The sequence below is a fragment of the Drosophila guanche genome, unplaced genomic scaffold (genome assembly GCF_900245975.1).
Source record: "Drosophila guanche unplaced genomic scaffold, DGUA_6, whole genome shotgun sequence".
NCBI classification, from domain to species: Eukaryota; Metazoa; Arthropoda; class Insecta; order Diptera; family Drosophilidae; genus Drosophila; species Drosophila guanche.
Genome location: NW_022995751.1, coordinates 2,492,319 through 2,514,953, shown reverse-complemented (window position 1 = coordinate 2,514,953; position 22,635 = coordinate 2,492,319). Strand labels below are relative to the sequence as shown.

Genomic DNA, 22,635 nt, shown 5'->3' with positions numbered 1-22,635 from the left:
TGCATTTTTCAAGACAAGGGAGCTGTTTGTTCAGTATGTAAATTAATAACAGAGACACAGATTTCATCGTCTCTATCGATATTTGCCGGTGTTTATCATTTTTGAAAAAATAACAATAGAATTTCATATCTTTTTACACAAATGAGAAATCTCACAATCTTTATAAACAGAATTAACGGATTTGCATTAAAATGGAATGCCATTTGGATAGAAGACTGGCCATTCGGGGCTTCATATAACATTAAATATCACTTGCATTGCTCCTGTAAATCAGGAAAGAAAAATTAAGATCAATTGAAATGCTTTCTTTATTTTAACTGCATTTTGATATAGTTTTTATGTACAAACTTTGGTGACTTATTTCCTAGCAACTTGATTCATATTCATATATGTATATAGCATATATAATTCATTCAAATCCACGATCTTTACACACAAACAAACGCTCGGAAACGAATCGATGTCGCTGTGGACGCTATGTTAAGCTAATTATCCATACATATAACGCTTTGGCCGAACTAATTAAATCGATCTCAAAACGATTTGATTGCATTACTCTTACACTAAACTAGTTGCATCCCACTTTTTGTTTGTTGTTTTGTTTGTATGTATAATATAATATAATATATGTAGGTAGATCTAACGCTTATTGTACATATATACATATGTGTGTGTCCTTAGGCTACGACAAATTGCTTTTGCTTTTGCGTTTGCTGTGGTGTTCCTTCATATCGTTTCTTTATATATGTAAAAAAAAAGAACTCTTTGCCAAACACAACAGCATCCACTTGATTGATCAGGTTTTGTTTTGTTTCTTACACATTTATACACCTTTTTTATTGCAACATCTTCTTGGAGTTTTGGTTTTACGTTTGTGTCTGTCTGTGTTCATTCTAAGGCAACTGGTTTAAAGGCAACTTTAATATAAATTGTTACTTCGTTTATACTAAAATGTACACTACACCATGATCTCTGTGTATCATCTTTTTAACTTTACTCTTTTATTTAATCGACTCTATAGCAAATTTACAAAAGTTCGATATGTGAGTTGGTATTTTGTTTATGTTTCAGCGGAGGGTTTTGTGTGTGTGGGCGGTGTGAAAGTTCAAGCTTGGATGTTAAAATCAATGTACAAACAAATAAACAATACAAAAATACAAAAAAAGTTAAAAAAAAACAGTCTTTAATAACGAATTAAACGCTCTCTGAGTATCCGGGCTTCGACCCAAGCAACCGGAAGTACAATTTTCTTGTTCTACTGTAGATTTTATTTGCCATTCAACGATGACTCTTTTAAGATGATGAACTAAATATAACAAACAATTTCAATAAAATGAACATTCACAGAGCCTATTAACAAAAACAAAAACAGCCAAAAAGCTGTTAAAGCTATAAAAAGGTGACCACTCAGTTTTGCACACGCTTTAATTCGATAGCACCGATTTCGTGGACGAAGTCGCAGTCTCCATCCGTTCGCTGAAATTAGTATTGCAAGGAAATATTAGATTTTTTAGGGTGCAAAGCGTTGCCAAATCCACCTGGAGTAGGCACAAGTAACCCCTCCTGAATATCACTGGCAACTACATTCGAGCAAATGCCGTATCCATGGATTGGTGTCGAAACAAACAAAAGATAATGATGATATGGTGTGGTGGTGTAGAAATCAGTATCTGAATGAGGAATATGTTTAACGAAACTAGAAGCAAAACTTAAAGAAACTTTAGCAGGTAGATATATGTGGTTACAGCATGAGAGGTCGTTGGATGATGTCTGTGTGGCGTGGTGTGGTGTGGTGTCTCTTTATCAATGTTTGTTGAGCTTAACTAATAACTATATAACTGATAAATGATTTTAGTGATTGTTACATTCTCTGGTATCGTATCTAAATGGATCTTAGGATCGCCGCTTGAACAAGAAGCGGACTAGCGTACGATTCCCGATTTATTATTGAATTTGTAATTACAATTAGGCTATTTAAAAATTAACTAGCACAACATATCGCATATAGAATATATATTTTATAAGAATTGTTGCCCGGTTTACTTTTAACTCTCATCTCATATCCTCTTGCTACCATTTGTGACGGGGTCGTGAGCCATTTTCCGCACAGATGGTTGGCAAAGAGGTGTCCCAACTTATGTCCAAAGGTTTTATATTATCTATTATAGTATATAACAAAACTTGAAAGGATCTTTGGTGCTCCTTGCGGATCCTTCGACTCTTGCTTTCAGTGTTAGTCTGTATGTTGGTGTGTGTGTGTATCTCTTTGTGGGTAGTTGTGTGGCAGTTAGACAGTTACTACACGCTGCGGCCTAGCCCTAGTTGTCCTCTTTGTTGTCCTGCCACCATCTGTCCGCATCTGTCGTCAGCTGCCCAGTTGCCTTCTGGAGCCAGACGCCCACTGCATGGTCGCCGCCAGCACCGCTTGCAGTTGGCGCTCCTCCCCACCCGCGTCCGCGTCCGCATTTGTTCCATCCTCATCGTCATCCAGCACCTCCACGACACTACCCGTCGCCGCTCCTTTGCCGAACCATCGACCGACGGCGCGACGTCATTCGAACACGTACCGCTGGCGCAGGGCACGCGCTCTTTCTGGTTGGACGCGCGTTGGTGGTCGCGGCACCTTGAGCGGCCGCAGCTGCTGCTTACGCGCTTTTGGTCGAGGATATATCTGAGGCAAATTTACTACATCCTCGTCAGTGATCTCGACTTTAATATGCGGTAAGCAGTATACTTGGCGTTGTACCTTAAAGCGCTTTAGAATCTTCTGTGCATTACTGAGGACGAGGCAGAAGTGTCGCCAGCTGGCCCGCGATTTTCGCCACGAAGCTTGCGTCTTTGAAAAGCCAACGAGATTCTCACTGTCAGGTTTCGAGCGGCCCATTTGGCTGGATTTCGTGGCGGGCAATGTGCGTGCGATTCGTTTTGCTATTGATGTCGTGGTGGTGCTGGTTGTGAGCGGTACCTCTTCTGCAGGTGGCGGCAGTTGTTGCATCAGCAGGTAGAGACCGACCTTGCTGTCCTCCGCATCTGTGGTAGATTCATTCATTGCTACAACAGGCGGAAGTACATTGGTCTCGGTTTGCCTTTGCTGGCGTGTTCTTGGCCGTCTGTTTGTTAACTCTTCGGCCTCTGTTTTTGGAGTAAGCGCAACTGGAGCAACAGCAACTGGATCAAGCGGCGGTGGCGGCAACATTGCGTGGGACGTCTCCTCCACGATCACGGGCAGTGGCAGCTCCCCAAAATATTGGGAGGGCAGTTTAAGGGGCGGCAGATTCTCATGGAAGCCCAAGAAATCGCTTTCAGAGTGGATTTCAATGCGTTCCCTAAAGTCTTCGTCCTCGGACAGAGGCGGTGATGCTGCGGGGCGAATCAAGAACGACTCGCCCGACGATGCTGGAAGGTGGAGCAAGTTGATGGTGTCGATATCGTCCTTTGCCGCATTAGCGGGTAACATACCTGTTGTCGACTTTTTCAAGCTATCGTCGTCTTTTTTAACCACCTCCTTCTCCTTCTCATGCACCTCTTTATGCTCCTCCTTGTCTTCCACCTTTTGCTCCTCCTGTTCTTCAGGCAGGGGTGGCGGTGGCACAATAATTGCAACGTCCAAGTCACCAGACTGAACCCAGTTGCTCGCCAATATATCATCAAGTTGCGGACGGTTGGCGGGATCGCGCTGCATGCACCACTCTACCAGCCTGCGGAATTCCGGGCTGGCACTTAGCCAGAGCTTGGCCTCATGATTGAATGTCTCGGTCTGCATGCGTCTACGCAACTGATGATGGATATCCGGAGAGTGTTCCTTGTCCTCCTGGTCCTGGCGATAGGGCGGATGGCCCACCAGCATCGTGTACAGTGTCGCGCCAAGCCCGTAGACATCGACGGCCGGCGTATACGTGACCATATTGGGATCCTTGAGCATCTCCGGCGGTGCATAGTCCAGAGTGTAACGCGGCTTGTCCTGCCAGCTCGTGAAGCTGCTGCTGTAACTGTGGACACCAGAGAAGTAACGATAATGCGATGAGAATAAATAAAGGCAAGGTGCAATAGAGAGAGAGAGAGAGAGACACCCACCAGGCACTGCCAAAGTCCACCAGCTTCACCACCATATCATCACGACTCTCAAACACAATGTTCTCGGGCTTCAAGTCACCGTGGATGAACTTCTTCGAGTGGATGTGTCGCACTGCTTCCAGAATCTGTCGGAAGAGATCTCGGCAGGTTCGCTCATTCAGGGCATTGCGTTTAATGGGTGCGGAAAGCTCCTCGCCAACAAGGAACTCCGTGAGGATCCATGTGTCGCATTTGTCCCGGAACGTGCCCAGATATTGGACAATGTTCTGGTGGCCTTCATCATCCATGGCACAGGAGGTCAGGGCATCCACCTCGGATGCACGAAACTTTGAGAGTGGAACAACCTTGACCATGAATATCATATCGTTGGTGCTGTCCACGGCAAAGTAGCAGGTACCGTAGGATCCGCCCGCAGTGCGACTGCCAAGATCGAGGTCCTGCGGTCTTGATGGCATATTCTGATGGTGATAGAGAGACAGGAGATTAACATAAGTTTGGAAGTGGCAGAGAGACTTTTCACTGACCAGTAATCCTTTATTGCAATACTCAATGTGGCAGTTGCTGTCCCTGCGCATCTGTTCCAAATGCTCGGGCGCCACATAGGTGTATCCCCGAAAAAGGCGAATGCGACTTGGGGGTGCTTCGCATTCTACGTCCTCTGGCCGCTGTTCGGTGAACTCGCTGCTGAAGTTCTGGACGTCATCTTCGGATGTGAGAACGGGCTTGTAGGGGGCCTTGCGCCGCTTGGCGCGCAGATCGTACCAGTTGATGCCGTGGAAGAAGGGATGCTGCTTGATCTCTTTGGCATCGCGATCGTTCTTGCCCAGGCGCAGCTTGGGGTTCTTCTCCAGCATTTTCAGCACAAAGTCTCTGGCAGGCGCACTGAATGTTGACGGTATCTGCGGCTGGTCCCTTTGTATGCGCCTTGAGATCTCCGACTGTTGGCTCTGGCCATCAGACGTGGCAAAGGGTGACCCTCCGGTGAGTAGTTCAAAGGTCAGAACACCGACAGACCACCAATCGACGGCACTGTCGTGACCCGGCGGACCAGTGCGTATAATCTCCGGGGCCATATACTCCAGGGTGCCACAAAAGCTGTGCGCACGGTGATCATTCTCCTCCGATAGGATCTTCGAGAGCCCAAAGTCCGACAGGACAATGTGTCCGTCTCCATCCAGCAGGATATTCTCGAGCTTTATGTCGCGATAGATGATGCCCAGCTGATGCAGTTGCTCCAGAGCCAGCACCACCTCGGCAATATAGACGCGCACACGCGGCTCATCAAAATGCTCGGCATGATACAGATGTGTGAACAGCTCCCCGCCCTTGGCAAAGTCTGCAAAATCATTGGCATTATGGTAATTTGGTCAACATAAAGCTGCAATCATCTGGGTAATCTTACCGAGAACCAGATAAAGTTTCGTTGTTGACTGGAAGGCGTAGTGGAGGCCGACCAGGAAGGGGCTGCGCTGTACGGCTTCCAGTACCTGAAAAGAGGGGGCAATAATTAGGGTTACAGTAAACACAACATCAACAACCATCGAAAAGTGCGATCTCGGAAATATTTTTTAGCGATTCTCTTTGTGTGCCTTTTTTCGCTGCTTTAGATACTTCTCAAATGCTGTGTGTAAGCAGCTGCTGTGTGAGTGTGAGTGTGCGTGTGCGTACGTGCACTTCATTGCAGCTGCTCTCACGTTTAGGCAGTGCTCATAAGTTGATACATAGCAAGAGAGAAAGAGGGTGGGTGGGTGGAAAATGGATAACTAAAACAGTTAACAGTTACTTCAGCCAGAAATCATTTCAATTATAAAAGATTTTCGTTTTCGCTTTTGTCTTTCTCTTTCTTTTTCCATTTGCAATTGTTGGGAAGAAGAAAAACTTTCACATTTCAGGTTTTGTTCCTTTCTATTTTGGCCAAATTGTAGATAGCCGGCTATCTGGTTGCCGGGCTCTGGGCTATAGGCTACAACTGGGTTAGTGGCACAGAGGCATTGGTACCTTGAAAAAAACGAGTGCTCCCGCCCACACCCCCACGGCGGCAATCGTCTGACTGTTTGTTTGTCGGAATGTCGGCTATCGGTGGGAGGGAGAAACGTTAATAGCACCGAACACCAGGCGAAAGAGTAAAGCAGGGCATGGCAGTTGCCGTTGGCTGCCCAATTGTAAATTTGTTCAATTTATCTGTCAGACAATGCGCGCTGCTTATCACGGCCTCTCGTGCTCTCACTCGCTCGCTCGATCCCACCCCCTCCAGCTGCACCTGTTTGCAGTTATTTAACGAATTTTTGTTATTTTCTTTTCGGTTTCTATTTTCATTGATTTACTGCGATTCTCTCAATGTCGCCACCGAAAACCGGTTTCAGTTGCCGCTGCCAGTAACAACTACCACTATTGATCGAAGCTCTCTCTCTTTCCTATTCTCCTACTCTCTTCCTATTTAAGCTCACTCTTGCCAAGGTACATTAAATATGAGGTCAATAAGTTCCGCTCTCACCACTCTGAAGAGTACCTGAAACAGGTTTGGCTGATTTACCTTCTACTTAATTTACCTTGCCGCTTATGTTCGCTCCCTAGTTATCCTCTCTTTATGTCGTCTCTTTCTCTCTCTCTCTCTCTCTGCATTACTCCGTTATCTTTATGCCGGTGCAACAAGAACAAGTCGAAATGTGGGTCACAAGAAGATTCACGTCGATTCGTGGCTTTTCCTCCTTGTTTTGCTTCCTCGTTTACTCTTTATCTACTCTACTCCTCTCTTCTTTCTTGATTTGCTACTGGAAACTGTACGTGTGCAGCTCGAAGGTTGTCTCTGTCTTCAAAGAGCTGCACTTTTATTGAGAAAAATAAGTTCGGCAGCAGTGATTGCAAAACCAGCACGCAGCCAGGGGCAACGGTAAAAAGGTAACGGAACAAGTACATAAACCGAGAAAATAAACAATTGCAAAAAGTCGCTGCGATTGGGACACGTTCCCCGTCTCTTCGCTTGCTGCGATTAAAAGGGCTGTATATCACATCCTCCCTTCTCCCACCCGTTAAGTACTTACCACTCGCTCTGTTTTGGTGTGTTCGGCCGTTTTACGTTTCTGCACAACGGTTATCTTGTTTAGGACCTTCATGGCATACAACTGGCCCGCATCGTGACGAGTCAGTTTTCGTACAAGGAAAACTCGTCCATACGCTGTATATAGAATTGGAAATGTAAAGTAACTTCAAGGTTTACATACATATATGTAAATATGTATAAAAAGATCCACTTACCGCCAGTACCCAGCACGCGTATTATTTCAAAGTCGACTAGACTCACTGCCTCTTCACTGTATAGTTTTACTGTGTGAGAAATATATGGATAAATATTTGGATACAATTCAATTCTTAAATAATTAAAAGAATAGATATAAATTTCCCAACATATCCAAGTTTCCCCCATGTCACTTTTATATGAGCCGAAAGATTCAAACAGAGTCAAAGGCGAGCGCATTTTGTTGGATTTTTATGGGTATTTGAGTCTTTAGACTAGAATTTGAAGCTTATCAAAATAAGGCATTTCCTGGAGTTCTATGTTTACATGGGAATCTATTCTAAAACAAAAGGGGTTGGGGGGAGATATTAAATGAAAGACGATCAAAGCCTGCGAAACAACCGAACCCCCAATGCCAAGCAAATATGTTCACCACCGCTCTCGCCTTTCGAATGCTCTCTCTTAATATTCTCCCTGTCCATACACGTTCAATATATCCAAACAGCCATACATATTTGTATAGGCAGAGGCAACAACGGTTCGTTGGCCTGTCCGTCGTCTCGCCAAAATGGGTAGAATTTACGATTATTTCGTGGCCCAGACACATGCCTAATCCAGCTTATTTCATAAAATTTCGCCAAGAGTACTTTATGCACATAGGCACAGGCCTGCTCCTACAGGCCTACATGGACACCTCCCACTCTTCTAACTAACACTAATGTGCTAACTTGTCCTTGAACCTACTTGACCTTTAAGAGAATGCCTCTTCTCAACGGGAGTGTCATCCGTTTGAATCATTGGATAGTTCCAACGACGCTTTCGCTCGTGTCCATTCAACCCTTGTATAACAAATGTACTACCAAAATGTCGAATTGTTGTGAAATTTGGGGCGCATTGACACAAACTTCGTAAGAGGTTAATGAAACCGCCTTGCGTTGGAACAAACCTGTTGTTTTATTTGAAAATACAAGTTGCTAACAACGAGTAAAGGTAATTTACACGAAACACAGGCAAAACACACTGAATGTCTTTAGGGTACAATAACCTAAAAACACCCGAGAGCCTGAGTGGAAGGGTGAATTGTGGTAAGCAACTCATTCAATTGAATTATTGATTCAACAAGAACTGGAGAAAAACAAGTGTCAAAATATGAGATGGCATCCACAAAGGGGGAAACTTGAGGGACTCCCACAAGCAGAGGCAAGAAGTTGAACCATTATATACACAATATGCGGCAGTTCTGGTACCAGACACCTCTTGCTGTGGCTAATATAAATACTTATTTATAAATGTTCATTGTCAAAATGGTTTCAGGGGTGGGATATGGATTCACCGAATTTTCTGCAGAGCGTCTGCTATCAATACTTTGAAACTCTACTTTATTTCAAACAATTAAAATCTACAATTAGGGAACACTCATTTAACGAATTATACAAATAATTTTTTAAGGCGTCTATCTAGAAACCGCAATGCTTAACAGCAACTGGCCTTGATATGCAATATAAATATAGCAGGTTCTTAAACTGTATAACCGCACAGAATGTGTTTCTCTCATCGTGTTCTGTGCAAAGTTTAATGAACGCAAAACCGAAAAAAGAAAAGACAATGACGACAATCGAGCAACAAGTAGGAATGTCCGTTCGGTTGCCATCATCTGGTTTTGTTATCCTCACCCCCTCCCATCTTATAGGAAGCAAATGTTTGTCCAAAATTCTGTACATAGTGCACTTCTGGTATACAGCTGTATGTTAACAGAACGGGTGCGGTGCTGTACAGAGCAGCACTGAGAGGCAGACGGCGAGAGCATTCTCTGACGATCAGATCACGTAGGGGTGTGAAGAGAGAACGAAATGGGTAAAGAGGAGGAGTAAAGATAAGCATTTAACTGGAATGTTTAATCATTAAACAACTCAAATAGCGATTAAAGGCAATTATCTACAGAGGCTAACGGGTTCCTATAGCTAATGTTCGAGGAGTTGCATTGTCAAGTTCAAGTAAATAAATTGTCTACTACTGCACTGCACCCATTCCCTGCTAACCATTTCCAATCGCACGTTTATGCAAACAAGCATGGACACACACACATTCATACATACACGGCGTATGTATGAATTTAGGGTGAGGCATTACCAAAAATGCACTCCATCTGTTGCGCTCTTTATGCTTTTAACGACTGTTCTGTACTATTGCATGGGAGAGGTTCCCTTACCCCTAAATAAATACACCTTGGCACGTCGATGTCGAAAAGCGAAAGACAGTGGGTTGGAAACTTTCGTTTTCTCAATCGCTGAGAAATTCGAGCTTCCAAAAACTAGCGGCACATGCTACGATAGAAATTGGTGAGAAGAACAGCTGGTAATGAATAATGAATTTGTAAGCCGGATACATTTCATTGATAAATGGGCATCAACCGATTCCACTGTGCCATCCGAATGTGTCGTCGTCTGTCGTCTGCATGCCCCCTGCCTGTTAATGTTGTTGTGGAGACGTGAATAGATGCGAAAACTGGCGGGAGAACTTTCGGTCAGTGGAATCCACACCCAACACCCAATATGGCATTCACATGCACCGCTCCCGAAGGCAGGCAGCCTGGGGGGCGGAACTATACGCACAGGGTCGACGGTTAGTGGGTAATTGTGTCAAGGTTAAATGCATGTGCTCCACTTTCAAAAGGATACCAAATGCCGCTCGGCATTGACCAAGTTGCAACGGAAGCACAGCCACCCACCCCGCTCTTCTTTGACTAACTAACCATTTGTTGTGCTCCGATGACTGAAATATGAGAATACAGTAGAAGTACCATAGGTTGACCTTGCCAAAAATATTCATTAGACGGAAATGTTTCCCGGAAATGTGTATTATTTCTTCCATCTGATAACTGCTTTGGTCTTTTTTCAGAGTTCAATTTACTGAGATTTCAACGTGCTCATCTTTGGCAAGCTTGACTGTAGTTACCCAGAGATGGGGAAACTGGATGTTGGAATGAAACTTGATTGGAATTTTCCCCCTGACTCACCGTAGGAACGTAGATCTGTCACGGCTTCCAGGTCCTTCTGATGCGCCTCGTTGTTAAGATCCAGCGGCGTGCTGTTGCTGGTGGGGATGCCTAAGTTGGGTGATGCGGCTGCTGCTGCAGCTGCCGCGGCTACGGCTGCCGCTTCTGCTGCCGCCGCTGCTGCTGCCGCGGCTGCAGCTATGTTCTTAGGATTAATGTTCTTTAGCTGCAGTTTTGTCGTGGGGGTGGAGGCTGTGTCGTTCACCAGAACCACCTCCTCCTCCTCCACTTCCACCAATTCAGGCTCCTCTTCGTCGTCCTCCTCCTCCGTATCCCTGTCAAAGTAATCAGCCGGTTCGTTCTCCTCGCTCTCTCCATCGGAAATGCACACCACCTCAGCCACATTGATTGGGGGTGATGGAGGCGAGGGCGGTGTGGGTGGCGACATGGTGTCACGGTAATTGTAGTCTTCTTGCTTTTTCGCTGTTGCTGCTGCCGTCGCCGTCGCTGCTACTGCTTTTGGGGGCGATGGCGATGGGGTGTTATTGGCGTTGGTGGCCTTCTTGTTGTTGTTGTGTTGCTGACCATTGGTCACATTAATGTTTTTGCTGTTGTTATTGTTGTTGTTGTTGTTATTGCTACAGGCAATGTACCTTTTGTTGTTGGTCCTCGTGGTGGTCGCGCTCTCTGGATTCTGTTGCTTCAGCTTGGGCCTCTTGCTGTCGCCGTTGGTCAGGACGGGCGACTTGCCAGACTTGCTGGCCCGCCTGCGCTTGCCACCAACATTTGTGGCATGCCCATTAGTGCGATGCTCCTCATTGGCATCTTCTGAGGCAGTAATCAACGCCGCCGCCACCACTGCAGCCTTGCGGCGCGACTCTCGGCCGCTGGGCTTTAAGTTGCCCACCATCTCGGTCGGCTGCTTCTGCGGGCGACTACTCATTTATGTGGCTTGACTGGGATCTGATAGGGATGCTGATTCGTTGCTTCTACTTGATGCTTTTCTCTACGTATCCCTTACGTAGGCAACAAGTTGTAAACAATTCAACAATTCTAACAGTGACAACAACTTAAAAGGTCTGTTTGCTGACTATCATGTCGCATTGTTGGTCTGCAAGATGAGAGAAAATAAACAATGGAAATATAATTAGTTTTATAATCTTTGGCTCACAGTCGACATTGTCATGGAATCTATTTTCGTCGCATTTAAGTGGTGCCCACCGTAGGCCCCCACATGCCATGCCATGCCGTGCCCCTGCCCATGACCATTCCCCTTCCGCTACCCACAATATGGTACAGTTTCAGCAAAGTTATGCCGCTCTCTGCTCAATAGTTTCAATAGGATACAGAGTTAATGTTAGTTTAACGAAAGAGGGCGCCCCCCACACTCTCTCACCACGCGAACAATAAGAACCTAAAATAATATTTTACGACGGACGGGACAGGAGAAGACACTTGATGGAACTGTGAGGCTGGGAGGGCGAGTTTGGATTATGCGTGGGGCTGGGCAATTCGCAACACTGATGATATTGCAGGGTGATTTTTGCAGCACTGGTATGGGCTTAAATATTATTCAACAATTTAATGCTGCGTTTGCTATTATCACCATCTTTAGCTGAGTGCGTTACGCTACAGTTTTCGCCTCCACCTCCTCTTCAATTCCCACATTTTACTTTTCACACTCACACGCTGGCATTCCTCGGTATCGGCGGTTCCAGGGGACGCGTTTTGTTTTCGTCTGCTATCTCCGATCGCTTGCTGCGCTGCTGGCGTTGGACGCTCAAGGATATGTTTCACTGTTTTTTTACTCGAGATGCACCAACGAAATAATTATTTATTAAATATCTCGTTTTATATGTGTAGGTTTTTACACGCGAACAAGGTTTTTACCGCCGCTTTCTACTTCTCATTCACGCGCACACACACACACTGACGCGCGGGACGCTCTCCGCCATCTGCTTTACGCTCTCATTCGTGGGACACTTATTAGCTACAGCCACCTTGAGTGCTGCCACAGAACACAATCAATCCACGGATTAGTGTGCTTTTCAGCCACTTTATTATCCACTAGTGGCGCACAAACTGCAATTATTTAGTGGAATATTCCACTAATTTTTTTCTCAGACCACGGCGCGACCGATGAAATTTTTCTTTTGCGTTTGTGTCATACGAGTGTGGGAAAACCACAAACTGCCAAATATTTGTTCAACACTGACAGGGTTCAGAAACATCGGATGTATCGATTGTGCTATCGATAGGATTTTGCAGCCCTGATTTAGAGAAAACAAACCAAAGCACATTTAGTAATTTATTTGGAATGTAAATGTTAATATTTAACCATGATCTCGTCCAGACGTTTGCGCTCCAAGTCGGGCACCTTGCAGTCGTCCGACGGATAGCCCACAGCCAGGAGAATCAGCAGTTTCTCGTTCTCCGGTCGCTGGAGCAGCTCCCTCAAAGCAGGGCCACAGTTCAGGGGAGTTGTGACCAGCGATGATAGACCCGCTGCCTGCAGGGCGCACAGCAGGATTCCGGCAGAAATGGACGTGGAGATTTCATTGTAATAGTGGGTTTTCCTTCGTCCCTCCTTGGTGGTGCCGTAGGTCTGCTTAAAAATCAGGATCAGATAGGGCGCATCCATGAGATACGGCTTCACATGGCTTGTTTGGAGCGGTCGCAAATCCGTGACCCACTGGGGATGCATGCGCTTGTTGTAATTGATCTGCTCCTCGTGCTCCACAATCCAGCGCACGGATTGCTTGACTCTGGCCTCCTCCACGACACAAAACGTCCAGGGCTCTGTGTGCGCTCCACTCGGAGCAGTTCCTGCCGCCCTTATGCACTCCTCAATGACGCTGAGGCTGGGCTTCGGCAAGGCACTGAACGAGCGGATGCTACGCCGTCCACACACCAGCTCATAGAAGCGCTGGGCGCCATTGGGATTGAGGGTCTGGCCAGGAACGAACTGCACATGCGGCTTCTCCTCCAGAGCGGGCTGCAGGTCGCCGTCAGCTACCTCTTCGAACTCGGCTGCAAGGAAATTAAATGAAGAATGACCAAACAATGACTTAGTTACTATCAATATACTTGCTATATCCTCATCCCTGACAGTTACATCTTGCTTGGAGCTATCCTTGCGCTTGCGGACGATGTATTTAATGAATAAAACGAGGAGCACACCAACCAGGCAGCTTGGCCAGTGCTGCAGCAGCTTGGAACTGTTCAGAAATGCCTCCACTTCCATCTCGAGCGATTTTGTATCTGCCGCTCGCTCGCTTGGGAGAAAACAAGGAAGCTGCCCAGCCAGACGCTTATCTGCCGTAAGTGGGTCAGGGTTCTTGCTGATAGCGCCGAGTGAGATGGATTTGCTCGATTCAGTTCGTGGGCCGACGGCAGAACTGACAGTCGCAGGCGCGTGCTGCTCCGACCTTTTGTCCCGGCACCGGCAAACCTCTTCGCGAGGAATTCTGGCTGGGCGGAAACTTCTTGAGTGGCGGTGCAGGCGGACAGCGTTGCCCATTGCAGATCGGAGTGCCCTTCAGGTGGACCAGCTGGCGTTTATGCACCTCACGCAGTATCTCGATGATCCGCCACTTGGCATCGAAGTAAATAAAGTCCGGCGCTGAGGTCAGTTCTGTTCGAATCATGTCGCAGAGCATCTGTACCTGTTGGGCATTCCCACCCGGCATCTCAGCAGCGGATGGGCTCATCTTCTGGGCCACAGGTGCAGCCGCAGGGCATGGCAGTTCACGTGGACAAATCCCTGGGCCACTAGGTCTCCGCTCCTGCCGGAATTCTTCCTCTGGCGGGGCCCTTTCGACTGTGTGCGAGTTTCGACCCAGGTCTGTCACCTCCTTTTCCTTTTCGGTGGAGTAGAATGAAGATTCAATGGACAGTCTGGATTCGGGCACCTTCTGGGACTGGCTCGGTGCCTTCCGTTTGTGTGCGGAGGGAGAGAAGGTAATATGCCCATCCGCATCCACCTGCGACTCCGCCTCATGAGCAAGCGGCTCATTATTTTCTTTACTTTCCTCCTGCTGCTCCTTTGGCTTCTTCTCCTTCTTGATTTCGTTTGCGCTGGGTTTCTCTTCGGGGTCTCGCTTCCTACTCTTGCCAAAGCATGCACAAGGGGAGATGCCACAGGCCGCCAGATTGGCCAGCTTGTTGCGCAGCATCTCGTTGGTGGCCAGCGTATTCTTCAACTCCGTCGTGGAGGGTTTCTTCTGCGACATCGTGCTGGAGGCGGATCTGGAGTGCTTGGCCAGCGCCGGGTCGCTGGAGCTGCGTGGCCGATTCTTGTCAAAGTTGATGCACAAATAGGGCACCAGAAAGAGGAACTCGTTGTAGTACTGGATGGACGGGGTCATGATCTCGCCGTAGTTGCGGCAGGCGCTCTCGATGATGGTGTACTCCCGCTCGAAGAGGTTCTTCAGCTCCTCCAGGTAGCCGCGCAGCTCGTCGCTGGTGTGGCCGGGAAAGGAGCGTGTCATGTCGATGTAGCAGTCCTCGTCGATCTCCTTGTTGCCGTAGTACGAGTTCTTCGGATTGTACAGATTGTCGTGCTTGCAGTAGAGTCGGATGAGCTTGCGAATATCCTGCTCCTTCAGTGGTATGATGAGATCGGGCTTAAGGCCCCTAGCTTTGGCCTGCTTAAGGGACATGCGCTGCTTGCGCAGCTCCTTGGACTCCTTGCCCCGCCAGAGAAACGACAAGAAGCGTTTCTTGGGGCCACTTTTGGTCATCTGGGAAACGGAGCTGGACGAGGCTTTGCCGGCGGCTGGCATGGAGTTGCCCGAGTCAGTGGGTTGGCTGCGAATATCGGCGCTTGGACTCGAGATGGACTTCGACATCGTGCGCATTTCTCTCATCCTGCAAATTGAATCGGAACGCTTGAAACAGCATCTCTTGTGTTTTCGTTCCATGCTTCGCTATCTGGCGCTTCAGCGTGTAAGTGTTGAAACTGGCGGGTTGCTCGGGCTCAAAAGTCTTTAAGGGTAGCAGCATTATTACTTGAATTTGTTTAGTTTTGTGACATTCTTTAAAAGGAATTGTGAGAGGTGAATCTTGGCTATTGTAATTTTAAAATATTTTGTACAGACAAAAAATGATGCAGCCCTGATCAGCTGTCACCAGCGGCGTTGTTCAACACTAGCAGAGAGAGCGGACTTACACCAAGAGAGAGAGAGAGAGAGAGAGACCAAAACAACTAAAATAAGTTACGTGAAATTATAAATAAAAAATAAGGAAATAAGCGTTTAGCCGTGGCCCTACCATAAGCGACAGTATCCCCAAACGCTCAACAGCCCCGCTGGCTCTGTTCTAGCTGTCGTTCAATTCAGTTTCGACTGCCTGCCATGTGACGTTTGTACGCTTCAGCCTCAAAAAACTTCCATCAGAATCGTACCAATCCGATCCGATCCGTGCGGGTGTGCTAATTGGCGGAAGACTTCAATTCAATTAATTACAAGCAAAAAACTCCCCATTTCAAACTATCAAAAGAAAATCCGTCACGCAGTCAACAGTTGGAGCAATGTTAAAAATAAAAGTGCAATAAATCAATGGAACAGGCGGAAGCAACAGCAGCAGAACTGGAAAAACGGAAGCAGCGATAGCAACAAAGAGAGCAAAACTTAACGGCACTAGCGCTCTAACGGTAGAAAACGCCTAGCCACTGGAAACACAAAATTTCTACATTTTACGGGGATTTATTTTGCGACTAAATCGCGATAACGAAAATGGACGAAGTCTTCAGCCTGCACATGGAAAAGCTGGACGTCTATGACGGTTAGTACACACACACAGACACAGGTCAAGATGCTTAGAAGTAGGTGAATAGTATAAAGTAAATTAAAAGCAATTGTTCGTTGGTCATGCTGCTACAATCTAACTGCTGGGATCATCGTCGTCATCCTCGTCGTCGTCGCCAGAGTCTGGGGCGCCCAAAATCTCCTGTATGATGCGATGATGATCCTCCGTCTTCTCGCCCTGTATGATCAGCTCGCGCAGCGTGGCTATGTGCTTCTTTCCCGACTTAATCTTCACCTTGAGCTGCTCGTTCTCCCGTTTCAACTTCTCGATGCGCTCCTTGCGTTCCTCAGCCGACTTCTTTGTCTTTTCTCGTGTGCGCTGCACTGCCTACAGAAACAAAACAAGATAAATCAATAGATTATAGTGTGGCTATTTTTGGAGTGGTCATCTAGGCTAGCAACATGTGTGCTTCCTCAAGCAGGTCACTCGTATCTTTACATCCCACTTACCTCATTGTTCTTTTTTCTTTTCATTTGGTATGCGGGATCATCGGATTGCGGACTCATCGGCGATTCTCCGTCTTTGCTGCTCGACGCTGCCGCCGCCGCAGTTCTCCTTCTGGCTGGCATACTCTCCGTAATTATTTTAATTTGTATTTAGTTCAATTCCGTGTGCAAGCTGCTGGGGCCTGGACAATGTAGCTCCAACAATCAACGGAGCGTGTTGTTGTGAAATTACAGCGCGAATAATGTTACCAAAGAGGAGACGGAAAACATATGGTTGCTCTTGAGCGAGTATTGGAAAATGCGCAGTCGCAGTATTGCCCCTCGGACAATAAGTTTACGGTATTATACAGTTAAATAAATTAAATTATGAACAATACACCAGAATACACCAGATTTAAACAGCAAATACCGCCCCAACCCTACAACACCCACACAAAGCCAGCCAAGATTTCCGTTCGCTCAGAATTTGTAGCCTTATTATTTATTGTAAAGACTGATTTCGTGTATGTAGCTGGTAAGATCAAGCGTCGAATGCAATTAAAACTAAATAAAATGTAATACGTAATAGTTAATAAATGTTTTAAGCAAGATTTTGAATTATAACTAACATAGCACCAGCAAGTCTGCGCACGTTTAGCAGCACTAGACTGAATTATTCGCCACCCGGCGAACTTTGCATTTCGAAATGGGTACGAAAATGGGTTCAATGTATATTTACAGTGTAACGGTATGTTTATTTCTTGTGGAAAATTGATTAAAAAACTAGATTAAATTATAGTTTTAGCACTGAGACCCCTAAATAGCTAGTAATATCAAATAGAACATCAAAATCGATGAAACTAATTTAACATCTGCGGTATATATGCAGTATATTTTGAAAATGCAAGGGTATATTTTGGTATATTTGCCAGTGTATTTTATCTGCAAAAATGTCTTCGCCAGCACCAAAGTCGCCAGAATTGTCCGATAAAAGCAAAAAATATGACAGACAAATCAGGTAAACGTATAACTATTGACGCAAACCAAACTGAGACTCATTTAATGTGCATTGTGCAGGCTTTGGGGCGAGCATGGACAGACGCTGCTTGAGGCGGCAACCGTTTGCTTGGTGAACGTGACTGCTGTTGGCTGTGAAACAGCTAAGGGGCTTGTGCTGCCCGGCATCGGGGGATTTACGGTGGCCGACGGTAGCACCGTCAAGGAAGAGGATTTGGGCAACAAGTGGGTGCTATATATTGTCCAGAATGTGGGCTAATGCTTCTTTTCCTTCAGTTTCTTCCTGGATGCCAGCTACATTGGCAAGTCGAAGGCGTTGGCATGCAAGCAGCTACTGCAGGAGCTCAATCCCGATGTCAACGGTGATTATGTGGACGAAAGTGTGGACTATCTTCTGGAAAATCGTCCGAATTTCTTCGACAGCTTTGACCTAGTCATTGCCTCGAACCTGAATGAAAAAACTTTGCTGTTGCTTTCGAACCGTCTGTGGGAGTCGAACGTGCCGCTGCTGTACTGCCGCTCGCTGGGCATGATGGGCACCATCCGCCTCCAGATTCGGGAACATTGTATTGTGGAGGCCCATCCGGACAATCCTCAGTTCGACTTGCGTCTGGCTCAACCGTTCCACGCACTGCAAGAGCATCTGAACAGCACAGAGGTAACAAGCAAGGTGCCCTGGCTGCTGGTGCTGTACAAATACCTCAGAATCTGGCAGAAGGAGCAGCCGGATGGCCACAAGACGCCCAACAACTACAAGGAGAAAAACCAACTGCGTGAAGTAATCAGAAAGGAGATGAAGGCAGATGAGGAGAACCACGAGGAGGCCATCAAGGCGGTCAACACAGCATTCGGTGCAGGCACTGTGCCGTCAGCACTCAAAGCCATATTCGAGGATGAAGCCTGCGAGCTGCTGACCAAGAAGGTAAATCTTAATGTAGATATTTGCAGATAGGTAACTGACTGTCGTTCATTACACAGAGCAACATCTTCTGGATCATGGCCAAGGCACTGAAGAGCTTTTTAATACACGATAACAATGGAAATCTGCCTTTGCCTGGAGTACTGCCCGACATGACAGCCAACACGGACTCGTACATTGCCCTGCAGAACATTTATCGCCAGCAGGCGCTGCAAGATGCCGATCAGGTGTACCACAAATGCCAGGACTACCTCAAGCAGCTGTCCCTGCCCCCAGACACAATTGACGAGCGCAGCGTGCGATTGTTTTGCCGTGAGGCTGCCGGTCTGACGGTTATGCGTGGCACACGCATTGCCGAGGAGTATGAGAGAAACAGCCGACTGCTGCCATTGAGTGAGTTGCTCCATTCAACTCAGCTTAATGCTTTTATTTGATTAATTTCGTGTCCTTTCAGTGGAGGAAAATGAGGTGCAGGACAATCTTACCGCCTACAACTTCGCCCTGCGCGCCTATGAGCGTTTCCTCAGCGAATGCGGCCACATTCCAGGCGAGTGCACTGCCGAGCAGGACATTGGACGCCTAAAGACGATCGCTGGCAAAATGCTAGGCGATTTGGGCACACATGCGACCATCAGCGATGATGTGCTGCATGAGATTAGTCGCTACGGCGGCGCCGAGCTGCATGCCGTCTCTGCATTCATTGGTGAGGGGCACAAAGCACGCAGCACTCTAGAAGCAACTCATTTAACTCATAACCTTTAAATTCTTCCTTACAGGTGGCTGTGCTGCCCAGGAGGTCATCAAGATTGTTACCAAACAATACAAACCCATTGATAATACTTTTATTTACAATGCTGTAAGCACCGAAAGTGTCACATTGAAGTTGTAATACAAACTGTGCCCTCAGAACTTTATTCCTTGCACTTGAGCTGCTTGACTGCTGCTGTCGCTGCTGCTACCCTGTACTTTTGGGCATAGAAGCGGCCAAAGAGGTAGAGAAACGTCAGCATGTAGGCGACTCCGGTGAGACTGACCCAGGTGTGGTATTCGCATTTCTGGATAATGGCCTGCGAGCCCCAGGCCAGACCAATGGCAAACTGCACCAGCTGTAGGGCAGTCAAGTGGCGCTTCCACCAAAGATACGGCTGTATGCGGGGTCCCAGCGCACTCAGCGCGTAATAGCCGTACATAATGATGTGCACGAAGGAGTTCATCATCGCAGGCAGAAAGGCTGTGGAAGCAGACAGATACAGATAGCTAGAGGAGGATGAGGTTTGTGGCGTGAGACTTACTCGAGCCGGTTGGTATCCACTTGACAACGATCCAGCACATGGCAAACATGGTGCTGTGATGGTAGACATGCAGGAAGCTCAACTGTGACCACTTCTGGCGCAGGATGAAAAAGGCCGTGTCGGCAAATTCGAGAATTTTCGAGATGTAGAACCACCAAAAGGCCGCGGCAATCTGCATTCCACAAGAGATTCACTCAATTTGATGCCATTTGTGCGGGTCGGAGACCCAACACAGAAAAACTTACACGCATTTCATGGGGGCTATGGCTCACCCGACACGGCTGACAGCTGATGCTATAGTTGAGGGCTCGCGACGCCGTAAAAAGTTCCAGGCATATGTGGGCATTAAGCAGGGCCATGGCCAGGTTGTGGCAGAACAATGGGCCGCGAAGCTGCAACGGTTTGTACCTGTGTTCAAGCTTTCATGAGGCATTGTACGTCGCACAAGGAATGGGGCAGTGGCCGGTTGCCTCACCTGGCCATCCATTTGGGTGCATAGCGCACCATCAGCAAATACAAGGCCAGCAGGATGGCTGCATTCCAAGGCGACTCCACCAGCGGCCACGTCCGTGTGCGCTCATCCGCCAGCTCCGCAAATGGATACGGATAGCTGCCAATGCCGGGAAAACCTATTTTCGTGCTGCCATTGAACGACATCGTTGTCCGCTGCACGTTTAACGTTCGCTTTAAGGCGAATTCTTCAGCAAAACTGAATGCGTGCCCGCTCCGACATATGTCTTTTATATGACCAAATGGTTGACCCTGCTGCTGATTGCTGATGCGTTTACATATTCGATTGCCACGTCTAATTAGATCCGAGGAACCCTCCACTGATGCGTGACAGTTCAAGTGTGGTCTGGGGTTTTACAGCAGCAACCTCTGCTGCCTGAGATAACTCTCTTTTACTTGAGAGTCAAAGGGCGTAGCATAATCTCAGCATTGAATGGAGCATTTCAAATGCACTGATACCAATCCTTTGTTGTTCCATTTAATGTATTGCACACGTGAATCCCAGCTCACGTTGGTATCTTGATTAAGGGAATGCATTTACTTGCCACTTGCCTCTTAATCAATGAAGCGTTAAACATGCTCTCGTACTCTCGCTCGTAGTTCCTTCTATATTCGTTCATTTTGTGGCGTCTCATCATCAATATTGATAAGTGCAAGTGCAGCTGCAGCTGCAGCAACAATTGCGACTGCCAGGAGGGTGCACAATAAAGCGTGCAACGTGAGCCGGATTCGGTGTGGCGGCGGCAGTGTGTGGGTGTACTGAAAGCCAAAAACGAAAAACAAACATTTCCCTAAGACGTTCCAAACGGTTGTAGCCGGCAGTTTGCCAAGAAAATACTCTAACCGTGGGAGAGGTAAATGGAGTTTCAATCTTAAAATCTTTTCAATATTCGAGTGCGTATTTTAACAGACAGATCTTCATGGGGTTTTTACCATAAACTAACCAACTAATTTTGCATTAATTCTGAAGGGATTCTGGTTGTGTTGTGGACGCAAACTTCTATGCAAATCTGGAAAATACTTGAGTAAGTCCATATAAGGAAGAGTATTTACTATTCTTTGGGGTAAATATTTCTTCTGGTATGCCCTTAGCGCTCGCTCGCTCGTTGCTGTTTGCGCTTTTCTTTGGCTTTTGGCCCCCTTTGGCTTTCATGTCTCTGGCTTCGAGTCCATTTTCTATTATTGTTTTCTTTATTTGTATTACTCTACGTGTTTGCACCTCTGGCACTTCGCTGTTGCTGCTGCTGCTGCCGTTTGCTGTTTCCATTTTTGCTTCCGAGCAGCTGCGTCCAAAGGGTTCTCCTTTGTTTCCCAAGTTTTGCTCTGTTTTTTGGTTCTACGGCAGCCATTGAATGATGTTTTTGGGCGGGGGTTATTATATTGTAAGCCTTATTTTTGGTACTCGTAAAACGCAATTGGATCGCCTTTTGACCGCAGCAGTTGGAGCGCCCACCATATTATGGGCTCAATCATGCGGGTTAGAAGTGGATTGAAAGTGCCAGCGTACCCTGGCCCACGCCTCTTGCATCAAGAGTCAGTTTTCATTAAAATAATGTCACAATTCAGTCTGGCCTCAAAATGGCTTTTGGCCCATGCCTTGCTCCCACCCCTGCCCATGCCTTTTCTGCGGCTTACCGCATAGCTTTGCTTCTCAACCGGAAGCTGCACATATGCCAGCATGTCCTGCGGCCTCACGCCGCCCTCTATCCGCATATCCGCCCTCTGGGCCTGTGCGTGCTTACGTATGCGTATAATTGAGTTAGTTTGATTGTTATAATCAGCACCCACCCACCGAACCCCCTGCCAACACCCACTCACTTTTGGAGGAATGGGTACTTCCGGGTATATGTTGCCAGGCAGTTGCCATGGTTCATGGTTTCATTTGTAAATTATATTTTAACGGACTAAAAGCAACAATGCCCATCTATAATCCTTTTTTTGTTGTTCTTCCTTTGCGTAATCGCATTGTTCCTGCTGTATGTCCTGTTCACCTCTGGCCACGACATTTTTATGGCATTGTCAGCAGCATATAAAGTTTATTTTGGGAGCACTGGGCAAATACATCTGATGGATAGTTGGATGGATGTACGTTCTGTTGCCCTTCGGCGATGTTATTATGTCATTTCCATTCTCCAGTTCGAACTGCACTCCAGACACGTGGAAATACTCCTACATAGAGTACATAGATATATATGTATATATCGTATGTACGTACCGATCCATTGGAGCGTTCACTGGGCATTGAATAATTTATTTTTGTGGGCAAGACTAAGACAGAGGGTAGAGACTCCGTATGTCGGTTTGCCACAGGTCAAAGGTGTTTGAGCTCCACCTTCATCATGGTGTGGTATCCACCATGA

The 22,635-nt window shown here is 46.8% G+C and overlaps 6 protein-coding genes across 8 annotated transcripts; 2 read left to right on the top strand and 4 right to left on the bottom strand.

Moving 5' to 3' along the window:
* Window positions 1–755: 755 nt before the first annotated feature.
* Window positions 756–12,494, bottom strand: LOC117587265 (chromosomal serine/threonine-protein kinase JIL-1). Of its 3 annotated transcripts, none has more exons than XM_034277841.1 (9): window positions 11,991–12,494; window positions 10,326–11,415; window positions 7,330–7,398; window positions 7,116–7,249; window positions 5,477–5,561; window positions 4,599–5,410; window positions 4,075–4,532; window positions 3,460–3,989; window positions 756–1,476 (listed from the first exon to the last, which is right to left on the bottom strand). In XM_034277841.1, exons 2-9 carry the CDS (start codon window positions 11,245–11,247, stop codon window positions 1,307–1,309), a joined length of 3,180 nt encoding a protein of 1,059 aa, XP_034133732.1. In that variant the 5' UTR covers window positions 11,248–11,415; window positions 11,991–12,494; the 3' UTR covers window positions 756–1,306. The 3 variants fall into 3 exon arrangements, with proteins under 3 accessions (XP_034133732.1, XP_034133731.1, XP_034133730.1); XM_034277840.1 differs by lacking the exon at window positions 756–1,476 and adding an exon at window positions 1,850–3,396; XM_034277839.1 differs by lacking the exon at window positions 756–1,476 and having other exon boundaries at window positions 1,850–3,989.
* Window positions 12,495–12,599: 105 nt separating this feature from the next.
* LOC117586991 lies at window positions 12,600–15,393 on the bottom strand. The gene is given in 3 exon segments (XM_034277391.1): window positions 12,600–13,334; window positions 13,392–13,668; window positions 13,670–15,393. Coding segments are annotated over 3 exon segments (2,466 nt in total). The 5' UTR covers window positions 15,155–15,393; the 3' UTR covers window positions 12,600–12,630.
* A 600-nt stretch (window positions 15,394–15,993) lies between these two features.
* Window positions 15,994–16,713, bottom strand: LOC117586989 (CCAAT/enhancer-binding protein gamma). Its single transcript, XM_034277389.1, has 2 exons — window positions 16,562–16,713; window positions 15,994–16,439 (listed from the first exon to the last, which is right to left on the bottom strand). The coding sequence occupies exons 1-2, from the start codon at window positions 16,679–16,681 to the stop codon at window positions 16,188–16,190; spliced, it is 372 nt and encodes a 123-aa protein (XP_034133280.1). The 5' UTR covers window positions 16,682–16,713; the 3' UTR covers window positions 15,994–16,187.
* On the top strand, window positions 16,031–16,934 carry LOC117586990. Its single transcript, XM_034277390.1, has 2 exons — window positions 16,031–16,088; window positions 16,663–16,934. Exons 1-2 carry the CDS (start codon window positions 16,040–16,042, stop codon window positions 16,710–16,712), a joined length of 99 nt encoding a protein of 32 aa, XP_034133281.1. The 5' UTR covers window positions 16,031–16,039; the 3' UTR covers window positions 16,713–16,934.
* A 541-nt stretch (window positions 16,935–17,475) lies between these two features.
* Window positions 17,476–19,387, top strand: LOC117587054 (nedd8-activating enzyme E1 regulatory subunit). Its single transcript, XM_034277492.1, has 6 exons — window positions 17,476–17,555; window positions 17,615–17,779; window positions 17,831–18,476; window positions 18,533–18,866; window positions 18,928–19,176; window positions 19,250–19,387. Exons 1-6 carry the CDS (start codon window positions 17,488–17,490, stop codon window positions 19,360–19,362), a joined length of 1,575 nt encoding a protein of 524 aa, XP_034133383.1. The 5' UTR covers window positions 17,476–17,487; the 3' UTR covers window positions 19,363–19,387.
* Window positions 19,281–20,428, bottom strand: LOC117587055 (elongation of very long chain fatty acids protein 4). The gene is made up of 4 exons (XM_034277493.1): window positions 20,241–20,428; window positions 20,011–20,173; window positions 19,766–19,937; window positions 19,281–19,704 (listed from the first exon to the last, which is right to left on the bottom strand). Exons 1-4 carry the CDS (start codon window positions 20,420–20,422, stop codon window positions 19,385–19,387), a joined length of 837 nt encoding a protein of 278 aa, XP_034133384.1. The 5' UTR covers window positions 20,423–20,428; the 3' UTR covers window positions 19,281–19,384.
* Window positions 20,429–22,635: the final 2,207 nt, after the last annotated feature.